This window comes from Hydra vulgaris, chromosome 01 (genome assembly GCF_038396675.1).
Source record: "Hydra vulgaris chromosome 01, alternate assembly HydraT2T_AEP".
NCBI lineage: Eukaryota > Metazoa > Cnidaria > Hydrozoa > Anthoathecata > Hydridae > Hydra > Hydra vulgaris.
The window spans coordinates 5,635,900-5,661,832 of record NC_088920.1 but is presented as its reverse complement, the minus strand read 5'-3'; the positions used below and the strand labels follow the sequence as shown (position 1 = coordinate 5,661,832).

Below are 25,933 nucleotides of genomic sequence, written 5' to 3'. Positions count from 1 at the left end.
TTCTGCTGGTGGTATGGAGCCAGAAGGAGCAAAACGTGTTTTTCAGCGTTTTATTGATAATCGCCAGTTAAGATATATTCAATATTTAGGTGATGGAGACAATAAAAGTTACATGAACGTTAAAAATACATAACCTGATATAGAAATTGAAAAGCTGGAATGCGTTTGACATTATCAAAAGAGAGTTGGAACACGGCTGCGGAATTTAAAGAAAAGAGAAAAAGGCCTTGGTGGTAAAGGACGTCTTACAAATGCGACAATTGATCGCTTACAAAATTTTGTTAGAGTTGCAATCAGAAAAAATGCAGGTAACCTAAAGGAAATGAAGGCAGGAGTGTTTGCATCGCTATTTCATGCGGCTTCATCGAAAAATAATAGCTTACATTTTCCACACTGCCCTACTGGTTCAGACAGCTGGTGCATCACGATGCTGATAAAATAAATAAAACAACAACATATAAGCCAGGACCGGGTTTACCAATGGACGTTATTATGAAAGTGAGATATATATTTGAAGAGTTAAGCGAAGACAAAAATTTTTGCACGGCAAAACACAAAATGCTAATGAATCGTTTAATAGAATGATTTGGGTATACCAAAACAAACATTTGTCTCGCTTACCCAATTAGAAAAAGGCGTATATGATGCTCTTGCTTACTTTGATATTGGAGCAAAAGCATCATTTGATATTTTTAAAGAACTGAACATGGAACCAGGCTTTCATATGATTGCAGGATGCAAAGTATTTAATAATAAAAGAAAAAGAAATGCTGAATATCGAATAAACCCTGATAATAAGTCAAGACAGCAATTTTATGTGCCAAAAAATTTAAAAAAAAAAAGACAAAAAAATTGAAAAAGATGATAAACTGTCTGTACCTGGTGGATTTTGAAAATTTGGATTATTTTTTTCACCTATTTTACGAATAAAATATTACTGTATTTAAAGTTTTTAGTTTAATCGAGTTTCTCTCAGAATAGCAATTTGTGGACGCCGGCTGATATTGTTGAGAACCGTATGATATTTTTTTTATAAAATTTTTATGAAGTGTTAAAAAATTTGACCTCAAAATTCGGTCGTCCTGTTGTGGTGGTGAGAAAAAGTTATAAAAAATCTATTCAATTTTTGGTCATTTTAGGGATATTTTGTGGTTAACGTGGCAACAATACGGATTTTCAAAAAAAAAGTTATTCCATTTTTATAAATTTAATATAAGCATGTTACCAATAATCATTTTTTGTAAAAATGGTTAGATTTAAAATCAGAGGGGGTACCCCTTTAACAACAGTGCTGCTAAACCTGCTTTTTATCAACTAAAAAAATAGATTGCCTGAAATATGCTCTACTCAGGGCCAACATTTAAGGTGTAGGATGTGCCCTTGCCCGTACGTGAGGGCAATATGTAGTAAAATTTTCAACGTTACTATCTAAAACAAAATTTAAATTTATCGACAGATTTTACATCTTATATTGTAAATTTTGTAATAAACAAAAGTTATGACCCTGCAAAGTTTACACCCTCCTCATTTTAGAGGTCGGAAAATTTGCATGGGTGATAAACCTATTTGTCATTTACAATATTTTTCTACAAATATTAAAATCTGTCGATAAATTTAGTCAGCAAAGTTGAAAATTTTACTACATTAGTGCCTTCACATATGTGTAGGGACAAGCCTTTTAGAGCTCTTTGTTTCCAGGCCTCCGCGATCCCAGTTTTTTGCAAGACCTCCTCATTTGGCATAGGTAAAAACATACTTAAGTTTGGAGTTTGCAAGGTGTGAAAGTATCCTATGTAGAACATCAAAAAAAAATCCTGAGGGCGTTTGCGCATGTGTGTGCGTAGAGAGAAACTACACCCTCTACTCCTTATACCATACATCCTTTTATGTTGACAAACTAGGATCTTTAGTCAAAATTTTAACTTTTTATTGATTAGCTGGTTAATTGTGATAAATTAGAAAATCGACTTCTAAATTGAACCCCTCCCCCGATGCGCTTTTTGATGTCCTCCCCCCTTCCCCCCTAGGTGCGTACGTACTTATTGGACGACCCCTTTGAACTATTTGTTGGTCGTAAAAAAAAAGGTTTAATTAAATTTTAAATAAACTTTTTACATAAAAAAAATGAAAACTATTAAAAAAAAAATATATTAACTTAAAATATTTGTTTTAATATTTATTGAAATTTTATATTTTATAAAATTTTGATCGATTAAATAAAATTTAAAGACGGTTTAAAACTAAGTAAAAACGTGAGATGAAACATGAAATTTCGAACTGAAAAGCTTCGACGAAAAATTCTACTTAAACCATCGAATTTTTTTATTTTCCTGACGACGCATATCTCTTAAATAAACAATGGCGAAAACCTTGAAAAACTATTTTTTATCAACATTAATTCGTGTAAAAAGTGTATAAAAAGTGCAAAATAAATATATAAATAATTTTTATATTTATTATAAAATTAAATTTTTTCAAAATTTAACCAAATCAAAAAATTATGACTTTATCTTAAATATGGTACGACACTATTTGAAAAGAAATTATATCAAAATTAAAAAAATATATATATTTAATTTGCATATTTAGTAAAAATTCTTAAACATAATAAAAAATAAAAGTATACATAAAATATTTAACAAATATTTATAAACAATATTATTTAAAAAATTATATATTAATAACATAATAACTAAAAACTGAGAATATAATATAAATATAATATAAAATAAAAATATAACAAAAAAAACAACAATAAATTATGTACCGTAAATAATAAATAATAAATTATGTACCGTAATTTAAAAAGCATAATATTTATAATAATAATAACAATAAAAAATAATTATAACAATAAAAAAATTATAAAAATTTATATAGCATAATAATAGATATTTAATAAATTAATAATTTATATTATAATTATAACTATTAATATATTTGAAAACGAATTATTTTATGATATTTTATTAATAAAAATTTAAACTTTTAAATAATAAATCTAATAATCTAGTAAAATTAATTTGTATATTTAAAAACATATTTATTATAAATTAATACATTAAATATTTCATTATTTATTTATAATTATTGTTTTTTTTAATATATTTAAATATTAAATATTTCATCTTGTTGTAAAGTTTTTTAATTCATCGAGGTTACAAAAATAATTTTCACGGTACTTGATCATAAACTCCTTGATATTCGAACAACGAATCCATTCACAAATTTCTTTAATAAAATCAATGTCTTTGTGAAGTTCAAGATGTAATTCTTCACAAAGATTAATCCACGGAAGAAAATTCTCTTCAAAATCTTTTTTTGTTACTAAATAACGTGAGATCCATAAGTACAACACTTCAATCTTTCTCTTTCGGTTTCCATCCTTCGAAATTAATTGGACGACGAAAGATGACATAGCGAACATTAGTTGAACATTGTATTAAAAGTTTTTTTTCTTCATCACTTAAAATATTTTTGTCAACACGTAACGACCGTAACTTTCTTCCAGATTTTAAGTAATGATTTATGAAATAATTTTCGCAAGAAGTTAAGTAAGAAGTTTTTCCATCGTCAATCGAAATACTCCACCATCGTTTATCAACAATTGATTTTATTTCATCAGTAAATGATGATTGACTTTCATAAAAACATTCAATGAATAAATCATGGTAATCTTTTCGATCTTTACTTTTACTTAGACGATCTAAAGTAAAATTAAATATTAATTATAAAAATAAACAAATAAATTATTAAAATAATAAATTATAACATTAAAAATTATATACATTATAATATTCTACATATTAGTACATAATTTTATTAATTTTTATGAATTTAATGATTGAATAAAAAATCATATACAATTTTTTATTTTTATTAAATAGATTTTATTTTACATAATAATATTATAGACATAAATTAATATTAAATTAAAATGATATATAAAAATATTAAAATAGTGAAACTTTTAAATAAAATAATTCTTTAAAAAAATTATAAAAATATAGACAATTTTTTAATTTTGTTAATTTAAACATTTTATCACATTTTTAAAACGAAGTAAATTAAATATAAGTAATAAATTAAATATATTTAAAATAACATAACAAAAATTATTCATTTATATAACTTAAAAATACTTTCTTTTATTCATATATTCCAAAAAAATTTCGTCGTTCGGTTGTTTTAATAAAATATAAAACATTTTATTAAACAAGTGAATGTTTTTTATAAATCAAATTTCAAAAGAAATTTTGTAAAAAGAATATTTGTTCATTCGATTTCGACGTTGATTAAAAACTTTGACGAATTTATTTCTTTAAGGACGATTTATAGTGAACTCGTAAAATACTGAAACTTTCAACAGTGCAGGAACAAAGTGCAGGAACAAAGTGCAGAAAAAAAAGTTAGGAAAAATATTTCGCACTTTATTCAAATAATTAACCCGTTCAAAATATCCGCATTTTCGCATTTTATCTGTCTTCCAAATGATATATTTTTATAAATTTTATAAGATAAAATATAATATGTGATACAAAATGCGTTTCTTGATTTATACTGAGCGATTAAAGTCTAAACAGAAATACGCAAGACTTATGAAAAAAGGCTGTCATGGTGAAAAACAAAAAAATTAAAAAGATTCATAATAAAGAGACTTTTACACATCATAGTCAACATTATTTCATCATTAAAGCATAGCTACAAAATGTAATATATATAATATATTAATACAAGCAACAAACATACCTTAGATAAACCGATAATCGATTAAATTTAAAATTTACCATTAAAACGCATAAAATTGCATCAAATGACATACTGTTTTAAAAAGTAAAAAATAAATCCATGTAACAAACATTTTAACGTAAACAAGAAAATAATTTCTCATTCACAACTGTTTCATAAAAAAAATATTTCTCTGAAACTTTTTGCAAAAGAAACACAGGTTCATGCCAGAATATTTAACTTAGACGAACTGTCGACTTACATTAAAAATAGTACCATATTGTGCAAATGTTGTAAACATATAGAACGAAAAAGAAACGATTAAAAACAGTCGGTTGAAAATGCAATTGAATAATACCTCAGTATGTTATAAAAGTAGTATGACATAGATACGTACATACATTTATCATAATGTACTAACTTTTGGCATAGAAAAGTATGGCAAACATTTTTTAAAGTAAAAAATTTGTAAAAACAATGTTTTCCACGCGACGATAACATTTTTTTTGCAGTGTAGAGTTTTTGTGGCGAGATGATGTGTTAACTTAAGAATTTTTTAAGGTTTATAAATATGCTTTTTTTTTTTTTGCACCACTAACGTTTTGAAGGCAGGTTGATTCCTTTTTCAACATATTTATTTAATTTTTTACATCTATTTTCAATGTACCCTTTAATTGAAAAACTTACTCTTTCATACTCAATTATCGTATTTCCAAGAGGAAACTCATATTATATTTCCATACGTTAAAAAAAAAAAAAAAAAACAAATTAACGAATACAAAACTTCAATTTCGTTAAAGCATTATTTTCAAGTTGCGATATTCTTATAAAGAATTTTCATACACAAATGGAGATGAAACAATATAAAATCGTTCGTTTTTATAAAATATTTCACCATTTTCATATTAATTTAAAACTCTTTCCATTAACATATAACGATTAAATATATAAACAGTTTGAAAATTATAAACACGTATCTATATGCTATTATTTTATATTAAAAAGAATAAGCTTATGGATAGAAATCAAAATATTATAATAAATGTTACATTAAATTGAAAGGTTTATATATTTTAGCAATTTAATCTTGTATATTTATAATATAATTTAACTAATATATCCACAATAAAAAAATACTTATTATCATCAATCCTATACAAAAGACAGTCGTCGTAAGTTATTGTTTTAGAAATATATAAATTTAGTTTTAAAACAAAAAACTTTTTTAATAAAAACAAACAAATGAATATAAAACTGAAGAATTTACTTACGAATATATATTACTATATATAAATTACTTACGAATTTCAGGAAGTTTTGTTACCCGTGTATGTTTTAATAAACGATGGTGACGCTATGAGTTCGTAAAACTTTTTTAAGAAAAAAAAAAAACGTTAGGTTGTATATACTTAAAACTCGACGATCGAACTTTAAAAAGATCTTTTCACATATTCGAAAAAATTTTGAATCAACCGTTTAGTTTTATAGAATGATATCGTAACTATCGCAACCGTTTTTATGAAATATATAGTCTAATAAATGTCGAAAATGTCAATAATGTACCTCCAAATTGCTTAGAGTTGACAAAACATACATTAATTAAACACACATATAAGTTAACTGAACCAAATCTAATCTAATTATGCCTTTCCAGGTCTCACGAAGATTTTTTATATTTTCTGAAATGAATTTTTTGAAATGTATTTTACTCAGTTTTATTACATTAATTATGGTATATTTATTTACTCAGTTTTATTACATTAATTATAGTATATTTATAGCGTTTAAAGTAGTTAGTTTAATTATATTCGAAATGAAAGTATTTGAGGCTTCACCATAAGGTTTAGATAACGTTAAAAGCTTGATAATATGTCGAATAATAAATTATATAATTTCGTTGGAGAACGTAAACTATTAATTTAATTGATGTGAAATAAATAATAAATTATATATTTTCGTTGGAGAACATAAACTAATAATTTTATTGATGTGAAATAAATAAAATAAAAAATTAAAAAAGAGATTTGGTTACTGTTATTTTGTCTGACGTCATTAACATAATTTAAATGCAACAAAAAATGTGTAACAACGCGTTTTTTTAAAAAGCAGAATTTAAAGTTTGTAAATTATTATCAGTTACTTTAGTAATACCTATAAATGAAGCGAATATAAAGTTATATATTATAAATAATTTCATAAAAATTTTCTTATTATATAAACGTAACGAAGACAAGCAAACGATATATATATGTAAAATACTTGTATTTATTGTTTTCTTGATGTTTCCTATTGAAATCAGTTTTAAACCGTAACCGTTTTTTTAATAATATGCTTAAATAATCTTTGAACAAATATGAAATATTTACAATAACTAAAAATTCCATCACAACTGCTACTTTAAATAAGAGGCGCATTTATCAAATTGATATAAACTTCGAGTGACTATTTTAAAAAGCTAATTATATAATAAAAAAATTGAAAAAAAAAAGTTTCTGAAATCTTTGAAAAGAAGTGTAACATTTATATAATATTAATTTAATATGTTAATCATCATGTTCGATATATCTTTTTGAACGTCAAAACCTGCTACAGTTTTTACGCAATTTCCGCAATAGCTTTTTAGGTGTGTCAAACAATTAGGTGGATGGCATTATGCCTTGTTAATCGTTTATTTTGTGAATGTCTGGCATCTTTTTCTTTTATTTTCATTTCTTATGTTATCTTGGGATTGTTCTAAAACGGTGTAAAATATCACTGAATTCTATTGGTAACCCTTATTTTTTGAACTTCTTGAAATAAGTTTAAGACATCACTAATTCATGAGAATATCTCTTTAAGAAAACATTTCTCTAACTAAAGGTTGAGAAAATATAGTATTTTGTTAGACTAATAGATTTTTAGACTAGATTTTGTTTGACTAATAAATTCCGCTATATCTTTTGAACTTTCAAGATTAAATAATCTCACACTGTCATCCATATTAAAGGCAAATAGGAGGAATTACTAATATATTAAAAAAAAAAATGAACAAAAAAAATATTTAAAAATATAAATAAAAATGTTTTAATTATATGTACAAAAGCATAGGCGTAGAAAGAATTTTTTGGTGTTCGAGATAGGTAACTTCCACACATGGAGCTAACTCCAAACATTTATATGTTTATACTTATGTCAAATAATGAGGGTTTGCAAAAAATTGCGATGATTGGAGGCTGGGAACAAAAAAGCCCCAAAATTTTCGCCCTCCCTGCCCCAAACGTGAGAGCAACAAGTTGATGAAGTGTTTTTTGTACTATTCTTAACTAGACTTATATTCATCTATAAATTTTAGATTTCATTTTAAAATATTTTAGCGTTCAAAAATTATGACCATATAAAGTTTAAACCCCCCTCAATTGGAGGGGGTTGCAAATTTTTTATGGTAATAATTTTTAAACGCTAATAGATAATACTATGAAACTTAAAATTTATCGATGAATATAAGTCTAGTTAAGAATAGTACAAAAAATACTTCATGAACTTGTTGCTCTCACGTTTGGGGCAGGGGGGCGAAAATTTTGCCAATGTAAATTATTGCACCACAGGCAATGTAGATTAGAAACTTAAATAAAAACTGTGATTTCGCCTAAATCTTATCTATTCTTGTGAAAATAAATTTGAAATAATTTTTACAAAACTATATTACAAAAAAAAAAAAAAATTCAGATGGTGTTAACCTGAATACTTGTAGTCTACTTGCATAATTACCCAGTAAACGCATAAACATCTTTTAAACGTCAAAAGAACGTTAAGACAAAACTTCATATTTGGTCGATTATCCGTTTAGAACAAAATCCAGATTAACGTTAAGAGAAAACATCCATAAAACATCGATATTCAAACGTATTTTAGACGACTATTATAGGATTATTATTCGGAATCTTGAAATTTATAAACAAGATATAATTATAAAAGTGATGAAATTTATAAATAAGATATAATTAAAAAAATGAAATTTTTAAATGAGATATAGTTATAAAAGACCTGGTCTTATTTTTTATATTTTTTATAACTATTATAATATGTTTATAAACTTTTATACTATACTACTTATAGTTTACTTTTATATTGTAAAACTTTATATAAAGTTATAAACTTTTTCCTATAGTGAGGATTTAGAGAAAAAATGTTCGTGCTCGTTCATGCTTAATAATTAAAAAAAAAAAATGATCAAGCTTTTTGCAGTAGAAATTTTGTAGTAACAATTTCTACCAAATATTTTTTAAATCTAATCTCAGCAGAAAATAAGTTTAATTTAAGATTAAGTCAAAGATTACTAATTAAATTAATAAACTCATAAATATATTTTGGATCACTGTTTTCTCAGGTTTAAGCATCATCAAAAACCTTCGTCTACCGCTTGATTGTCATACCCCTGTTTTTGTGCAACATCATCTTCCATGTTCGTATTTTGATCGTCTGATTTCGTTACCTGATTTGTAACCGCAAAAAACTAGGGTGAAATAGTTAGCATTTTAGATGTACATTCATAAATCAAAATTGGAATTACACAGAACAACTTTATATATAGAGGATTTTCGAAATGGAAGTTTCCGAAATTTCCTGTACCATCCTTGTTTATTTTTGACAAAAATTAGTAACGTCGCGACATAACATATGCAATGGTTTTTACCAGCTCAGTTCCACCAATTTTCTCTAGCAATGTAATGTAACTAAATTAGGCTAAAATGTATTTAAAATAAAAAAATAAATATTTAATTATTAAAATTCTTGATTATTACAAAGATGAATACCTACTGTTACACAACCATACTAGCTTTTACAAAATGAATTTTAACTGCTTATAAAACTTATGAAAAAAGTTCTTGCAGCAGGACTTTCATAATAAGAGACCAGCAACTCATTTTTTTTAACAGTGTCAATGTCGCCATCAATAATTTCTAAAACATCGGAGTCCATTGATATGTTGGCATTTAGTATAAAAGATTGTTGCGATAAGAGCTTTTTAACTTCCATGAATTAAAATGGTGCAATCGACATTCGTTTATTATTTATTTATAAATCGTTTTGCTTTCAGTTGTTGTAAGGAAGTTAATCTTTAAAACGTTAATCTTAAAGTCTAATCTATTTATTAGGCCAATGAAAAAATTTTTTTAATATGTTTTTCATTTTCGTTTTAATTATGCCTATATAAACCGCATGACTTAAGCTGTTATGTTAGTCTTCTGTCCAATGGCTATATTACTTAATTATAATATAATAAACGCTTATTAAACGTCGATCAAACATTTAGAATAGCGACTTATACCAGTCAATATTGTAAAACGTTTATATAAAAAGTTTGAAATATGCATTTCAAATAAAGTGTCGATTTTCAGTCAATAATAGGTCTGAAACGTTTTATTCATTTTTCGACTGATTTTAACTAAATATTCACCAACTCTGAACCAATCTGTGTTTATTGGGTAAGTTCACTTAGCCACTGTTTTAACCCTAATCTATGCAAGTTTGGTTGTCAAGATAACCTAAGAACACCAAGATTAGTTTGTTCTGGTTTCAAAGAAGTACAAAAGAACTAATTTTCTGTCTGATCAATGAAAACAAAAATTGACTTCAGTTATTTTTTGATTAAAGAAGAACAATCTTAGGTAAGGGCATCTAATCAATTGCAAAGGTAAATATACAACATAAGAAAAAACTCATAATATGTTACAAGGAGAGCCAAAATCTGGCTCAACTTTCGACATATCATTTCGCAGTTCTGCAAACAGATTAACAAAAAAAAAGACATAATTTAAAAAATAAATTTTTGGCCAAGACCTGAATTGTTTCATTTAGCAGGCAATGGAAGCATAGGCTGACCGAAAGAATATCCAAAATCTTTTGGTTAACCTATAAAAAAGGAAGCAAAACAGCCTACAAAAAGTAGTGCAGCAGGACTGACATACCTTGATTTATTCAAGAATGATTTGCCAAGAATGCTGACAAGGAATGAAGCAATAAATTCAGTAACACAACCCTCAGAAAAAAAACTTAAACTATAGTAACATAAACTAATGAAAGAACTGGTGAAGTCTTAACCCCCAAAGATGCTATTTAAAGGCTAGGACAAATAAGAAAAAATAGAAACACAAAGAAAACAAAAGAAAATAAAACAGAGAGAAATAAAACAGCACCTACTATGATGATAATTTTTAGAAAAAATGAAAGTGTGGTAGAATAAAAAAAGCCTAGATCACACACACAGACTCAGACAAAACGATAAAAATAAAAAAAATCTAAGAATGATTTTAAAAAGTTTTGTAAATTAATAAAATTAATTTTATACTCACAAGCAAAACACGCCAGCTAAAAGGATCAAATGAGCATTAAATTATGCAAGAAAAAATATAACAATCATTTTTCAATAGAAGTCACATAAATCAACAGTATAAACTTAAATCATAACTCAAGAAGAAAAAAAAACAGAAACCAATAAAAGTAAAATAGTTTACAAACAATCCATTAGAAAAAATGTTTAGTCAAGTTATTTCTGTGTCTTTTGAAACGATTTATAAATCAATAGAAAGAAAATAAATCTAAAAGATGAAATATTATTATATGTGGTAACAATTGTTTTATACAAAGATTTTTAAATGTATAATTGTGCTTACCCCATATTCTAGAGTATTTATCATAAAATCAGTTTAAAGCAATAGATATATAAAAAAAATGCAGGATCTAAATTTTTTCATAAAAACAAAAATGTAAAATCACCATGGATTACAAACAGTATAAGAAAATCTTCAAAACTCAAACAAAAATTATACATATATTATTTAAAAGTAAAAACAATCGAAAGTAAAATCCTCAACAAAAATTATGCAAATAAATAACAAAGACTTAAAAAAGTAAAAAAAAAAAACACTCTGATTTATTCAAAAAAAACACAAGTATGCACATTTTAAGGCAATTTACTTGTAACATAAAAACCAAGTCAATTTAACACAAATTAATTCTTCGATTAGATATATGTTTATAATATAATATTATTTTATAAGATAGGTGAAATTTATTTATAGAATTTTTATGTCCTTATAAAAAAAAAAGAACCAATTTTCTGTCTGATCAAACAATTTTTTTTGAGGCCCAAAACTGAATTACTATGATGCCAAAAACATATATAAAAAAGCCAGCAAACAGGCTGTAAATAAAGAGGAAGAAGGTAAAGTTGTGCAAAAAATAAGAAACCACTGAGAAAATCAAGGCTAAAGAAGATGAAATAACAGAGTTTGATTGCAAAAGAACTGCAATATTACTAAAAGATAAAGATTTATTTGTTGTCAAAATTGAGCAGTGTACAAGTACTGGCTGGCCTTGTGCAGATCTGCAAAAAAGAAAAACTATTGTCAAAACATGCCTAAACGAATTTGGAAAGGAAGGAGACAGAATTTAAGAAAAATATTTCCTTCTGCTTTGTTAAAGCAAAAAATTGAGATCATAAATGTGGAAATAAACAGAAAATAAAAAAAAACAGCAGTATGCTGCTGAAAGCCAAACTAAAAAAAATCATTATTGAAAACTTTTTTTTTAAACTATGCAGAATAACAAAGTAAACAAATTAAAAGTAATATTTTTTTCTGTTCATTTAAATCATTTTCAATGCTGAATACTGGTGAAATCATTGTTTACAATCTGATACAATAGTTTTAGGGTAAAATGGTTAGTAAAAACATTTTCAACTTCATTGTTATTTTTAGTCACATTAGGAGCAGCACAAAAAAATTGTTATTATTTCCTTGCAGAGTGTGTAATGTCATATCTGCAAAGTTACGAGATTATATCACAATATTTTGCAAAATAATGGATTTTCAAAGATAAATGATAAAAATGCCTTATAAGACAATTAGGTGGTACTAAACCTATTATTAAAATGCATTTAAAAAAATGCAAATTAAAAGTTTTATATATAAAAACTAAAATATAAAAACTTTGAAATTATTTGTAAAAAGAATGTTTTTTTGCCTCGCTTACCCAAACCTAAAATAAACAATTTAAATGTATAGTAGCCACACATCATAGTTACAAAAAAAAAAAAAAAAAATTAAAGTAAAGTTTACATATTTACGTATTCTTTTTAAGTAATTCATGTAAGAGTAAAGTTCCAAGACCAATACTCCAGACTTTTAAGACTAAAACCGAGTCTCCAGACCAACATCTCGTAAAAGAACCCATATTTTTTTAGTAAACCATATTCTGTTATTTTTTTGTGTTTGATATAAAATGGGCATTATTAATAGAAAAGACTTTGGGGCTTATTAGTTCTTAGCCTCTAAACCCTTATTTGTTCCCATCCTTGTTTATAAATGTTCCATAACACAACAATATTAAAAGTGCTATTTAAAAGAGATTTGAACAAGGTTTAAATGATTAAAACCGTTTTTCATGCGCCATCTTTTGTTTTTTAAAGCAAAATCTATGATTGGATATCATTTATAATAAAAAGCCTAGCACCTACTGCACTCAGCTGAGCTCAGAAATTTTGGTTGAAAATTTTTGTCTATATATGATATTGTAATTTAAAGTAGATCACATGTGCGGCCTAGTGCAGCCTAATGTTATTCTGCTTATGTAAAGGTAAGTTTAAACTTAGATAGTGTTAACCTGAATACTTCTTGTCTACTTGCATAATTAAGTTCACCTGACCACTGCCATAACAACTGTGATTTAGCTTAAATCTCACCTATTTTCGTAAAAATAAGTTTTAAACAATATTTAAAATAATGTATTTACAAAAAGAATATTTAGTATTAACCTGAATATTGGTAGTCTACTTTGCACAATGTTACTGGATAATGGGATAAAAGCTTCTATTTTGATGTATATATTTATTTATATGTGTATAAATAATGGTGCCTCCTTGTATATTTTTAGGCATGCATGTATATATACAAGGAGACACAAATATAAAAGCATTTAGATCAGTTATCTGCACTTAATCAGCAATCTGACATGATACTAACTTAGTGGGCTGGAAGGGCTTCTGTACATACATAGAAGTTGATTGAGTGTTTGGTTCTCACAACAATAGGTATTTTTTTATTATTCTTTGTTTTCTTTTTAATTTTAAGAAAAAAACTCTTAAGATGTTCAATACAATAAGACTCAAGCTCACACATATATCTATACTATTAGGCCGTTAGCTAAAGTTAAATTTTACTATTTATATTTTATATATATTTTATAATATTTATTGTACACATTACTCTATAATAAAACGTAATAACAATGTAATTTTGTAATCGCAAATTGTGCATCGCACTGCTGCTGTTTCCAAAAGATATTAAAAGTTAACTGCACATTTTGGAAGCTTTCAAAATTATCTTCCAAATAATTTAGTAAATATTGTCTGTCATAATCTAACCCTACTCACATGGATTAACCAATTATGGATTCTTTTACAATGATTGCGTCCAGCAATATAAAGCCTGGTTAACAGCTCTAGAGATGCTGTTGTAAAGCATCTTGTATAGGTGGTATGGTGTTTGCTAAACATTAATTTTTTGAAAGTAGATTTATTTAGATTCGATTACACTACTATAAAAACTAATTTTATATTTTAAATAAATAAAATACATTGTCATTCTCTTTAAAAATAATTGTAACCTATTTTTGCATGCTCTACTTTGTACAATTTTACCCCCTGTATTAATAACCTTTTAAGGCTCTGTAACTTTTTATCAGTTAACTTTTTCCCTTATAGTGTTTTTGTACTTTTTGCTTCATTTATATTGAGCTCTGCATAGGTGTAGAATTTAGAAGATTTTGACAAAAAAAAAATTTTTTCCTATGGACAGGGCTCCATAGCACAGTGGGACAAAATCTAGTTTTTTATGCAAAAATTATTTTCGTAGTTTTTTTTATTAGAATAATTATATTTATATATAAAATACATAAATAAAGTAATAAATATGTAATTATATAATATAAAAAAATATATTAAAAAATTTAAATTTTGGTGAAAAATCTGAAATATTTTAATGGACAAGACAACTTTTATCAGTGTAAACATCAAAAATACTACTTTTCAATGCTTGTCATAAAAATAACTTTTTTATATTTATATTTACAGAACTTATATATTATAACAGTAGCAAAAGATTTTGTAAGCATTTTTTGTGTACTAAACATCTTTTTTATATGTTTAGTATTTCTCATCAACTGACCATTAACTGAAGACCAATCTTATGTTATAACTTTTTTTATTGCAAAAAGTAGCAAAATATTTATGATGCATGGCTATTTACATACATTTAGCATGAGATTTACATAGTCAAATGTTTTGGAGGATAGTTTATCTGATAGTATAATACTTAATAGTAAAGGTTATTAGCAAAAAAAAAATATTGAAAACTGTCTGTTTTTGATGCATAAAAACTAATGATTACACTTACGCTAAATTGTTTTTAAAAGTCTATGCGAAAAAATTAATTAATTTAATTAAAATAATTAATTAAAAAAATTAATTAAAAGTTAATTAAAATAATTAATTTGATTATTAAAATAATATATTTTAAAATGAAAGTCAATAAAGTTATATTAAAACAATAGTAGCATAAGAAAGTTGATAAATAAAAAATGCAAAATAGCGTTTTGGAACACATGTCAAATTAACGTGTAAATAACTGGATAAACTTAAATTAATATTTAATGTTTTTTTAACTAGATATTTCCTTTAATGAACATGTTTTTACCATTATGACAAATTTTCATGGTGCAATGCTGCATTTATTTTTTGGTATTTTGGCACACTCTGTTCCACTGTGCATAGGCATAGAAATTTTAAGAAAATTGTGTTGCTATGGACAGGTGCTAATTTTCATGGACCATGTGTGTGATTTTGAAGGTTGGTCTGAGCCTTAAAATAAATGATTTAACTTTATCAACATGTCTACCAAGTATTATACTTTCATCCTAAATAGTACTAATTGTTACACTATTGTTAATTGTTTTAAATAAATTAGTCTGATACATCAGAAATTTTTAAGAAAGTTGTTAAAAGATCTCTTTTTTTTTGTTATTTTAGAATTTTTTATTTTAGACATGCGCCATATAGTATCACACTGTAAGTTTGGACCTGTTGTAAAAACAGAAAAATACTTAAACAAAAACAAAATACTTAATAGTTACTTTTTATGCATATCTTAATCTTATTTTGATTTATTTCATCTTACGCCATAGAGTATAAGTTTAATAGATTAAAACAAAATTTGGAGAACTTTTTGTTGCACATTTCTGATAGGTGTCAATTAATGCGAAAATAACATAAAATTACAATAATCATAAACTCTACCTCTATAAATCTCTTACTATTTCCTGTATAGAATACTTATGTAATTTTTTAAAACCTTCTCTCTTTTAGATAAGGTCTCTTTTAAATAAACATTGTAAATGTCATTGGACCTGCTTAAGCAGCTAAACTTTAGCCTCCTTCATATTATCATATGGCTGCATCTCTTTTTCTTTTCAATAAATAGCACCCTAGCCACTATTTCAACAGGCTATCACAGCTTGTTCCGTTAACTAAAACTTAACCTTGAATGTCTCTGCATTTAAATAAGTCCTATTGTTTTACTGTTATTACTTATTCATGCTCAAAATTTATTTGGTTTTTTCCATCATTAGTTTAGAACCCTTTCTTTTCTTTATGTTTTCCTGACTCATACAATTGACAGTTTAAGCCATCTGTTAACTGTTTTAGTTACTATATTTAACATACATAGATTCTGTATTTAGACATAATATAGTATTTTCTTAAAATATCTTGTCTATGGAATGTCTACACTGAGTATCTAATGTTATTTGCCAACAAATCATGAAAGCCTTTTTTTTAAACATAAAAATGGTACACAAAATTTTTATTTTTTACATTTTAAAACTAAATGAATGTTTTACAAGGAAAGCAAACACAGCTTAAAGACATATTGATAAGGCATTCACCCTTAGGTTCTAGACATTTAGGTTCTAAGACTTAGGTTCTAGATTGTTTAAAATTTTTTCTATTTTTTTGCTCTGCTTATATGCTTATTTTTTATTCTACACAAAATTGTGTAATTTTTGTAATGACAAGACAAAACAAAATCATTTAACTGAAAAAAAAATTAAAATTTTTTTTTAAAGAATATAAATATAAATTTACTAAAATATAAACTTTCTTACCTAAAATCCATATTATTCCAGTGTGACTAATCTTTCTGTTCCCAGAGAACCAGTTTCCTAAGATATACTTTAATGAATATATATTTTATTGAATAATATAATATATATTTTTAATGCAACAAAATGCTTGTTTCATTTTACAAAAGTTTAAAAACAATTTTTTAAAAATAAAAGTTTTTTTTAATATTTGATAGACTGTCTGCCTCAACCAAACTCTCAGGCGATGTAGTGACACTTTCTTGCTGCAGCAGGCTATAATATAATTGATGTAGCACCACTCACTTGTAGCAGCAGACTATAAAATAGTCAATGCAGCAACACTCTCTTGTAGCAGCAGGCTATAAGATAGTAAATGTAGCAACACTACGTGCATGTTTTACATTCAAAAGATAAGAAGTTTTCATTATTATTATCTCTTAATTCCACTAGTTGCACTTTACCTGATAAAGCCAACAAACAAGTTGATACATTGCTTGACATTCATATCACTCCAGCTTCTGTCTAAAGTAAATCTAAAGTAATTTCCTGTGTAGAGTCTTATACAGCTTGAGGTCCGAAAAACATACCTGTTATAGTCTTGGAGAAGTGTTTTTCAGAGCTGTTGTCTATACTTTTAAAACTATTTAAAAAGTGCTTTTAAGAGTCTTGTTTTCTAGCCTGCTGGAAAGCAGCATCTTTTAGCAGCACCGATTTTTAAAAAATTCTGGAAAGCGATCTGACTCAACTTATTACCATCTCATTAGTCTTCTTACTATAATAAGCAATGTTTTTGATTAATGCCTTTAATAAACAAATACTTAATCTCTTATCTTGAATCTAATAACTTACTTTCTGACCATCATTATGGACTTTGATCTTCTCGCTCTACTGCTAATTTGTTAACGTTAATAACCGATAGGTTTTATTGTGAATTTGATAGATGTGGAGAGGTTAAGGTTATCGCTCTCAACACTTTTAAAGTCTTTGATAAGGTTTAGCATGCTGGTCTTCTCCATAAACTTTCTTCTTACGATGTATCTGGTAACATCTTTAAGGTTACTGAATCCTTCCTTACTAATTATAGTATAAAAGTTAACCTCAATGTACAGTACTCATCTTCATATCCTGTAACTTCAGGGGTACCTCAAGGTGCTATCCTTGGCCCTATACTCCTTTTAATTTACATTACCTATCTGCCAGAAATTCTCACATCTAAGGTGACATTGTTTGCTGATGATAGTACCATGTATTCTTGTCTTGATAAGAAGCCAGCACTACCTGATTGCTTGGAGGGGGCATTTGAGCTTGAAAAGGATCTCACTTCTGCAACAGCAGCAAAGTAAAAGTTCACCAACCAAACACAGTGGCTGGTGAACTTTAATTCAAATAAAACTCAATAGTTTTCAGCTAATCATCATCACAATAACCTAGATCTTCCTATGTTAATAACAGTAATATACTTGATGAGTCAGCTACCCTTCATCTTCTAGGATTAACTCTTACTTTCGATCTTTCTTAGAAACCATATATCAAATCGATTGCAAAAATAGCATCTGCTAAGGTTGCATCACTTCATTATGCATGTCACTTTCTTACTCAGGATTCTATTCTATATCTCTAAAAATCTTAAATCTGTCTTTGTATGAAATACTGTTGCCATATTCGCCATATCTATCTTGCAAAGACGCCCTATCTTTTTTAAACTAGGTGCAAAAACATGTTGTAAACATAGTTGGACCTTCTTTTGCAGCCAACCTACAACCTTTCACACATAATTGTAATGTTGCCTTTCTTTCTATTTTCTATAAATACTATAATAGACACTGTTCTAAAGGTCTAATGTCTCTTGTGCCATCTTCTAAAATACATTCTCATATTACTAGTCATTCAATTATGTCTCATCCATTTACCGTTCCAAAGTGTTCAAAATATCTAATTTTATAGTTTTTTTCCTCAAACAAAAGTTCTTTGGAATTTGCTCCCTTCATCTTGTTTCCTGATTTATATAATTTGCTATCTCTTTAGGTGTTTGTCAATCATTATATTGCTCTATAGAATTCATCTTTTCTGTTTCAGTAACTTCCAATTTTAATAGTGGTTGCTTCCAGCCTTGTTTAAAGTGCAAATGTTTATATATGTATATTAGGGGTATTCAAAAAAAGTAAATTTTCAAATCTAAAAAACCATACCCCCTAAATTTGGGGCAAATATATAAAAAATGAGCCTCACAAAGTTTGAGCGCTGTCCGTTCGTTTTTGACCCCCCCCTCAAGCTAATAATTTAGGGGAAAATTGACCCAAAAGTGATCGTTTTTGGGCGTCTTGAGGGAGGGGCAATTTTTTTTTTTTTTTAGTTTTTTTTTTCTGCTATATATATATAGGCCTATATTTTTGTTTAAAAATATATGGTTTTTTCCTTACTTCTCAAAAATCTATGTTTGGTGATGTTGAAAATCATGAAAATTGGTATTTTTTAAAATATATTTTCTGTTATGCCTAATGTTATATACATATATTTTCCTGTAAATTCTGATAGTTTAAAACTTTGAATTTTTCTAATAAATACAGATTAGTACATACAATAAACATTAAAAATGAGTGAAGCACAACTTAGGTCAATGAAAAAAAAACTTTTTATTATAAAAGAGGCAAAACCAGCTATATCAGGTATAAACATTTTTATTAATATTGGAATTATAATGAGTCATTAGTTGCTAAAAAATTTATTTTATTTATAAAATATCAATTTTTCTATTTAAATATACAACTTCCAACAGGCTTGGATATACTTCAACATTTAATATATAACCAACAATGTCGATCTGTATCAATATCAGATATTATTGCTTGTCCCCCTAAAAAAAATTTTTCTAGATGTTCGGAGAGTTGTTGTGAATGTATTTTGTCTAAAATCAAGAGACCCTGGATTAAAGCTGGATTTGATGTGTTAACTGATTTAAGTTTAGTTAAAAAACTTTTTAAATTGCATAAGTCTTATTCCAACTTGAAAAAAAATGCAAAAAGGGGAAATAGTGGTGATTTGGCTAAACAAAACGTGTTTGAGAAATAAAAAAACTATTTTGGGCTGGTAATTCTAATCTCAAAGACACAATCAGTAAAGATAAAAAAAGATCACTAAAAGACAAGATTGAAGATCTAAAATTTCTTGAAGATCAGGAAAATGAAAGAAAGTTTGTTATTGGTTCAGAGGATATTAAATATAGAAAAAATGTATTCAATACTTTTAATTAATTACTTTAACTCTTTCTCAAGCTCTGTCTTTTTTCCACTAATTTTAAAATTAAATTTTTTCTGTTAATTAGGCAAAAGAAAGCATCAGGAAGAAAAATCTTTTACAGCCTAAGATTTTGAGAGATGATGTACCCAACGTTGAACTTATAGACACAATTCTAAGCGATGATTCTTCAATTGAATCTGATTTCGAGTTAGGTGATTGGTATCATATAGAAGTCTATGAAAACCCAGACACAGTAATTGCAAAAATTCCAAAAGATGTTTTTGCTGGTAATGTTTCATTTACTGCTACAGCCTGTGATATATCACCAAATGTTTTACAGAAGGTAACAAATGCAATTCTATATCAATCAGGTGTTGATCTTAAAGAAGTTAAAAGCAGTCAGTCTACCGCATATAGAAAAATGAAAAAAGAAAATGAAAACATGGCAAAAATTTCAAAAGAAGATGTTAAAGCAGCCATAGACGCATCTCCATATCCATGAATAATTCATTTTGATGGGAAGACCTTGTTTGAGCTAAACAAAGGAAAAATGTTAAAGAGGGATAGAATGGCTGTTTTAGTTAACATTAATGGACAGACTTACCTACTTGGAGTACCTCCACTAGCGTCATCTACTGGTGAAGATCAGTTCTTAGGTGTAATGAACTTAATTAAGGAGTATCAACTTACGTCAAAAACTAGAGGAATATGCTTTGATACAACATCATCCAACACTGGGACGAATAAAGGATCAGTTTTCAGAATATCTCAAGAACTGGATAAGTATCTCCTCCGAATAGCATGTAGGCATCATGTGACTGAATTAAGAATGCTTCACTTTTGGAAATTAGTGACCAATGAAGAAACTAGTGGACCTGATAATCCTCTTTTCAAAAAGCTTAAAAATATTTTTGAAGAACCTAGTTTTAACTATAATTCAGTTCTACTGTTACGGTTTGATTGGAATAAGGTTAAAAGCAGTTTTTTTGAAAAGGCAGCTATGAAGTCATTAACATTTTGCAAAGCATACGTTAGTAAACCAGGTATTATAAGAGATGATAGGAGTGAGCTTGCAGAATTAGTTGTCACGTACTTATCCCCTATAACATATAAAGTAAGAAAAACTGGTGCTATTCATCATACAAGATTTTTAGGAAAAGCAATTTATTATCTAAAGCTTCGGCTTTTATCCAATCAACTTACGTTTGTTCAGGAAAATGATAATCTGAAAATTGAAGATAAGCTTATTACAGAATTTATTGTTTGCTTTTCTGCAAAATGGTATCTACAATCTGAGGATGTCATCAAAGCTCCTTTTCTTGACATTACAGCCATACATCAAATGCATCTGTACAAGAAGGTATGTACAAACCCAATAGCTGTCAATGCTGTATTAGAGTCTCAGTATAAACACTGTTGGTATTTGGATTCAACAATGATACCTATAGCTTTGCTAGATGATGAGTTAGCATCAGAGGAGAAGGCAACAATTGCATCAGCAATTCTGTCATTTGATATGCCTAGCTCTGACTATTATAAGCCGAGAAAAAGAAAGCAAGATATCAAGGAAATTTATAAAATGAATACAAAAATTGGGAAAAAACCACCATCCTTGTCTGCCTTGGTTGATGTCTTTTCTTACCTGATTTTTGACATGATTGGGTTTAATAAGCAACGAGTTCAAGACTGGCTCTCACTTCCACCAAACTATTGGCATACTCAGTCATGCTTCAAAAGTTTTCAAAAATATGTTAAAACTTTGATTTTTGTAAATGACCATTCAAAACGGTCAATAGGTATGATGGGCAGTATATTCATAGATATTCTGATGAAACTGAAAAGCACAACAGATTGCTAACTGTGGACAAAGTTCGATCTGTATTCAGATCACAAGAACAAAAATCCGGTACAATTTCAAAGATTAAGTTTAATGATGAACTTGGTGTGATGCGAAAAAAGATAAAGAGTTAAACTTGATTATTACTAGATTTGTAAATTTTTTTTCTGTTATAAAACTTGAATATAAATTTATAAATTTATTTATTCTTGCTCATTTTGATTTTTCAATATAGATAAATAGTGTTTTTTTCAATATAGATAAACAACATTGCTGAGGTCACAACCAACAACTGTTCATTCTTTCTGGCAAAATGAAGTTAGTTGCTCCCTCTGGCAGGTCTTGGGAATAGTTAGAAAGGCCTTGTGTGTATATGTTAATACACACAAGGCTTATAAATATATCTATATATATATATATATATATATATATATATATATATATATATATATATATATATATATATATATATATATAAATCTAACTTTAACTACAAAAATTCTGATTTTCATGATTTTCAATACCACCAAACATAGATTTTTGAGAAGTAGGAAAAAAACCATATATTGTTAAACAAAAATATAGTCCTATATACATATAGCAGTAAAAAAAAAATTTTAAAAAAAAAAAAATACCCCTACCTCAAGGAACCCGAAAATTAACACTTTTCGGGCAATTTTCGCCTAAATTTTTAACTTGATGGGGGGGAAAAAATTGATCGGACAGCGCTCAAACTTTGCGAGGCTCATTTTTTATACATTTGCCCCAAATTTAGGGGGAATGGTTTTTTAGATTTGAAAATTCACTTTTTTTGAATACTCTAATGTATATATTATATATCAACTGCACCTGGCCAAGCCTTCATTACACTAAAATAAACCAGATTTTCAAAACTTCCTCATAGTATTGGTTCCCTCAAAAAATTTGGACAAGTAAGCAAAATATTGGACATGTAAGCAAAATTTAATTGGAAAAAATTAATAATAGAGAATAATTAAGAAATAAGAAATAACTTAAAAATAAATAAAATTTGCAACAGTGGAAAAATACCACTGATGTTATAAATTGGTTCTCCATAATCGAAAATAAAAATGACTGTACATTTATTCAATTTGACATTAATAATTTTTACTCCTCTATAACTGCAGATATTTTAGATAAAACAATTGAATTTGCAAAAAGCCACACAGTTATTTTTGAAAAAACAATGCGTATAATAAAACATTGTAAAGAAACCTTTATACTTTAAGGTGCTGCACGAAAAGACAGAATTCAGAGGTTCTATGGTATTTATAAACAATTTTTTTATGTTTGTTTTTCAGCACTTTATTTTTACTTTGTGTTTTATTTCTTTTTTTTTTTTTTTTTTTATTCTTATAGTATCTTTTACGCTCACGAATTGAGAGCTTAGTTGAGTCTTATATTGAGGAGGGAACTTTAGAACAGAGAAACTTTATTTTAATAAGGAAACTTGGAATTAGAAAAACATACATGACTGCTTTGATGTAACAATGGGCAGCTATAATGAAGCAGAAATTTATGAATTTGTTAGACTATATATTTTAGATTTATTAAGTAAAATAATCAATATAAAAGAATTAGGCCTTTATCACAACTATGGTTTAATAGTAATGCTTACAAAATTATAGAATTTTTTCAAAACATTGGCTTTCAAATAGAAATAAACAAAAATTTAAAAATTGTGAACTTTCTTGACGTCACATTTAAGCTCTCCGAAAATTTATATTAGCTTATATTTAAGAAAACCAAACGTTGATTATTGTATATTAACATTAACTCAAATCATCTACCCCAAATTCTAAAACAAATCCAGATTTCATTTAATAACAGGCTAAATCAAAACTCCTCTAATGAAAATGTATTAAATTCTTTTAAACAAATATTTGAAGATGTCCTTAAAAAAGTGGCTTTAAAAATTTTGAACTAAAATTTGACCCTGAAAAAAAGAATACAAAAAAGCGAACCAGAAATGTAATTTGGTGTAACCCCTCCTCCCCCCCATAAAATTTTTAATCAAAATACAATTAAAGTTAGCGACAGTTGCACAAAAAATATGGAAAGAATTATAAAAGGTCACAAAAATGCTTAGTTAAACAAAAAAGAAATCCTAAATAAAAAAACTACAGAAAATTTTCATTATAAAAAAACATTTGTTCAATGAGTGGAAGTTGTTTATAAAAAAAATGTGGTATATAAATGTGTTGTTTCCTCTAAGAATGTACCTGATAAACAATATATTGGCATAACAGAGGGTGAATGGAAAAAACGTTTTGCCGATCATGAGCAATCTTTTAAAAACAAAAAGTATTCAAAAGACACCATGCTGTCAAAATTTATAAGGGAATTAAAAGATAAAAAAATTGATGATTTTATATTTGGATCATCTTTAAAACAGCACTTGCATGTAACAATATTGCCAAAAAATGAATACTATGCCTACAAGAAAAAATGGAAGTTATTACACATGCAAACCATGAATGCTTATTGAACAATAAATCGGAAATAATTACTAAATGCAGGCACGAAAATAAGTTTCTCCAAAAAACTATAAAAATAAGTAAACTCAAATAATAATTACATTAAACCTCCCTTTATAAAAAATATTTTTTTAAAAAAGCAAAAGTAATAAATTCTTTAAAATTGTTTTTTTATTTTGTCAGCATATTCCACAAATGTATAAAAATTTACAGTAGTTAAGAAATTTGAGACTTTGATTTGAAATTTGAGTATATTTATGTAATATATATATATATATATATATATATATATATATATATATATATATATATATATATACTATATATATATATATATATATATAATATATATATATATATATATATATATATATATATATATATATATATATATATATATATATATATATATATATATATATATATATATATATATATATATATATATATATATATATATATATATATATATATATATAGTTTACAGCTAAGGAAACAAACTTGTGGTAAAAAATGGCTCTTCACTTGTTTGTGGTTTTAAAGCTGACAAAATTAAAGATAGATTATGTTAAAACGCTTTAATTAAATTACGAGAAGTAATTAAACCACAAAACAGCAAATTAAAGGATTTAAAGATTTACATATTAGAATTAGAATGTTTTTAAAAACATTCCAAATGTTTTTATTTTTATTTTTTAACTGTAAAACATGTGCGAAGTGCTGCTACATCGACTGACAAATAGACAGACTATCAACGGAGTGCTGCTACATAGACTGAGGGTTTGGTTGGGGCAGGCAGTCTATGAAATAATTAGTATATATATATATATATATATATATATATATATATATATATATATATATATATTTATATATATATATATATATATATATATATATATATATATATATATATATATATATATATATATATATATAAATATATATATATATATATATATATAATATATATATATATATATATATAAGTGATATAACAATAGCACATTTGTGATGGATGCCAATGCCAACACATGGAAAAAGACCGATGCTGATACTGATGAATTAACTAATTAATAAAATTTTAAGAATAATAATAAGACCTGCAACTTTAACTTAAAATTTACTTAAAATTCTGTAACTGTACAAAATTAGTAATTTAGATATCTTACCAATAATCATATAAAAATATTAAAGCCTGCACTTGAAAACATATAGATAACAATGCTTAAATAGATTACTTTTAGGCTTAAAAATAGAACAACACAAAATAAAATTATTCTAAAAACATCATTATGGAAATAAAATTATAAGTACATTCAGCTGTTAAATTAAAGCTTATAAACATCATCTTAAAATAAACAAATTTGCCTATAAACAAAGTCAATAAAAACTATTTCTTAAAAAAATTCCAAATTATTTAATTATTTAATTGTTATTATAATGCAGGATAATA

At 26.4% G+C, this 25,933-nt stretch overlaps 1 protein-coding gene across 8 annotated transcripts in view; it reads right to left on the bottom strand.

The window, feature by feature from the left end:
- Positions 1-3,013: 3,013 nt before the first annotated feature.
- LOC136075060 (NACHT, LRR and PYD domains-containing protein 12-like) overlaps positions 3,014-25,933 on the bottom strand; it is a 68,182-nt gene continuing 45,262 nt past the window's right edge. For 3 of the 8 annotated variants that reach the window (XM_065787292.1, XM_065787291.1, XM_065787290.1), the window contains 2 exons: positions 16,927-16,983; positions 3,014-3,706 (listed from right to left, as the gene is read on the bottom strand). In XM_065787292.1, coding sequence (XP_065643364.1) covers positions 3,360-3,706; positions 16,927-16,983 — 404 coding nt within the window. In that variant the 3' untranslated portion in view covers positions 3,014-3,359. Of the gene's footprint in view, positions 3,707-15,501; positions 15,626-16,926; positions 16,994-25,933 lie in introns of those variants that run through there. The other 5 variants (XM_065787296.1, XM_065787295.1, XM_065787294.1 and 2 more) reach the window with 5 other exon arrangements.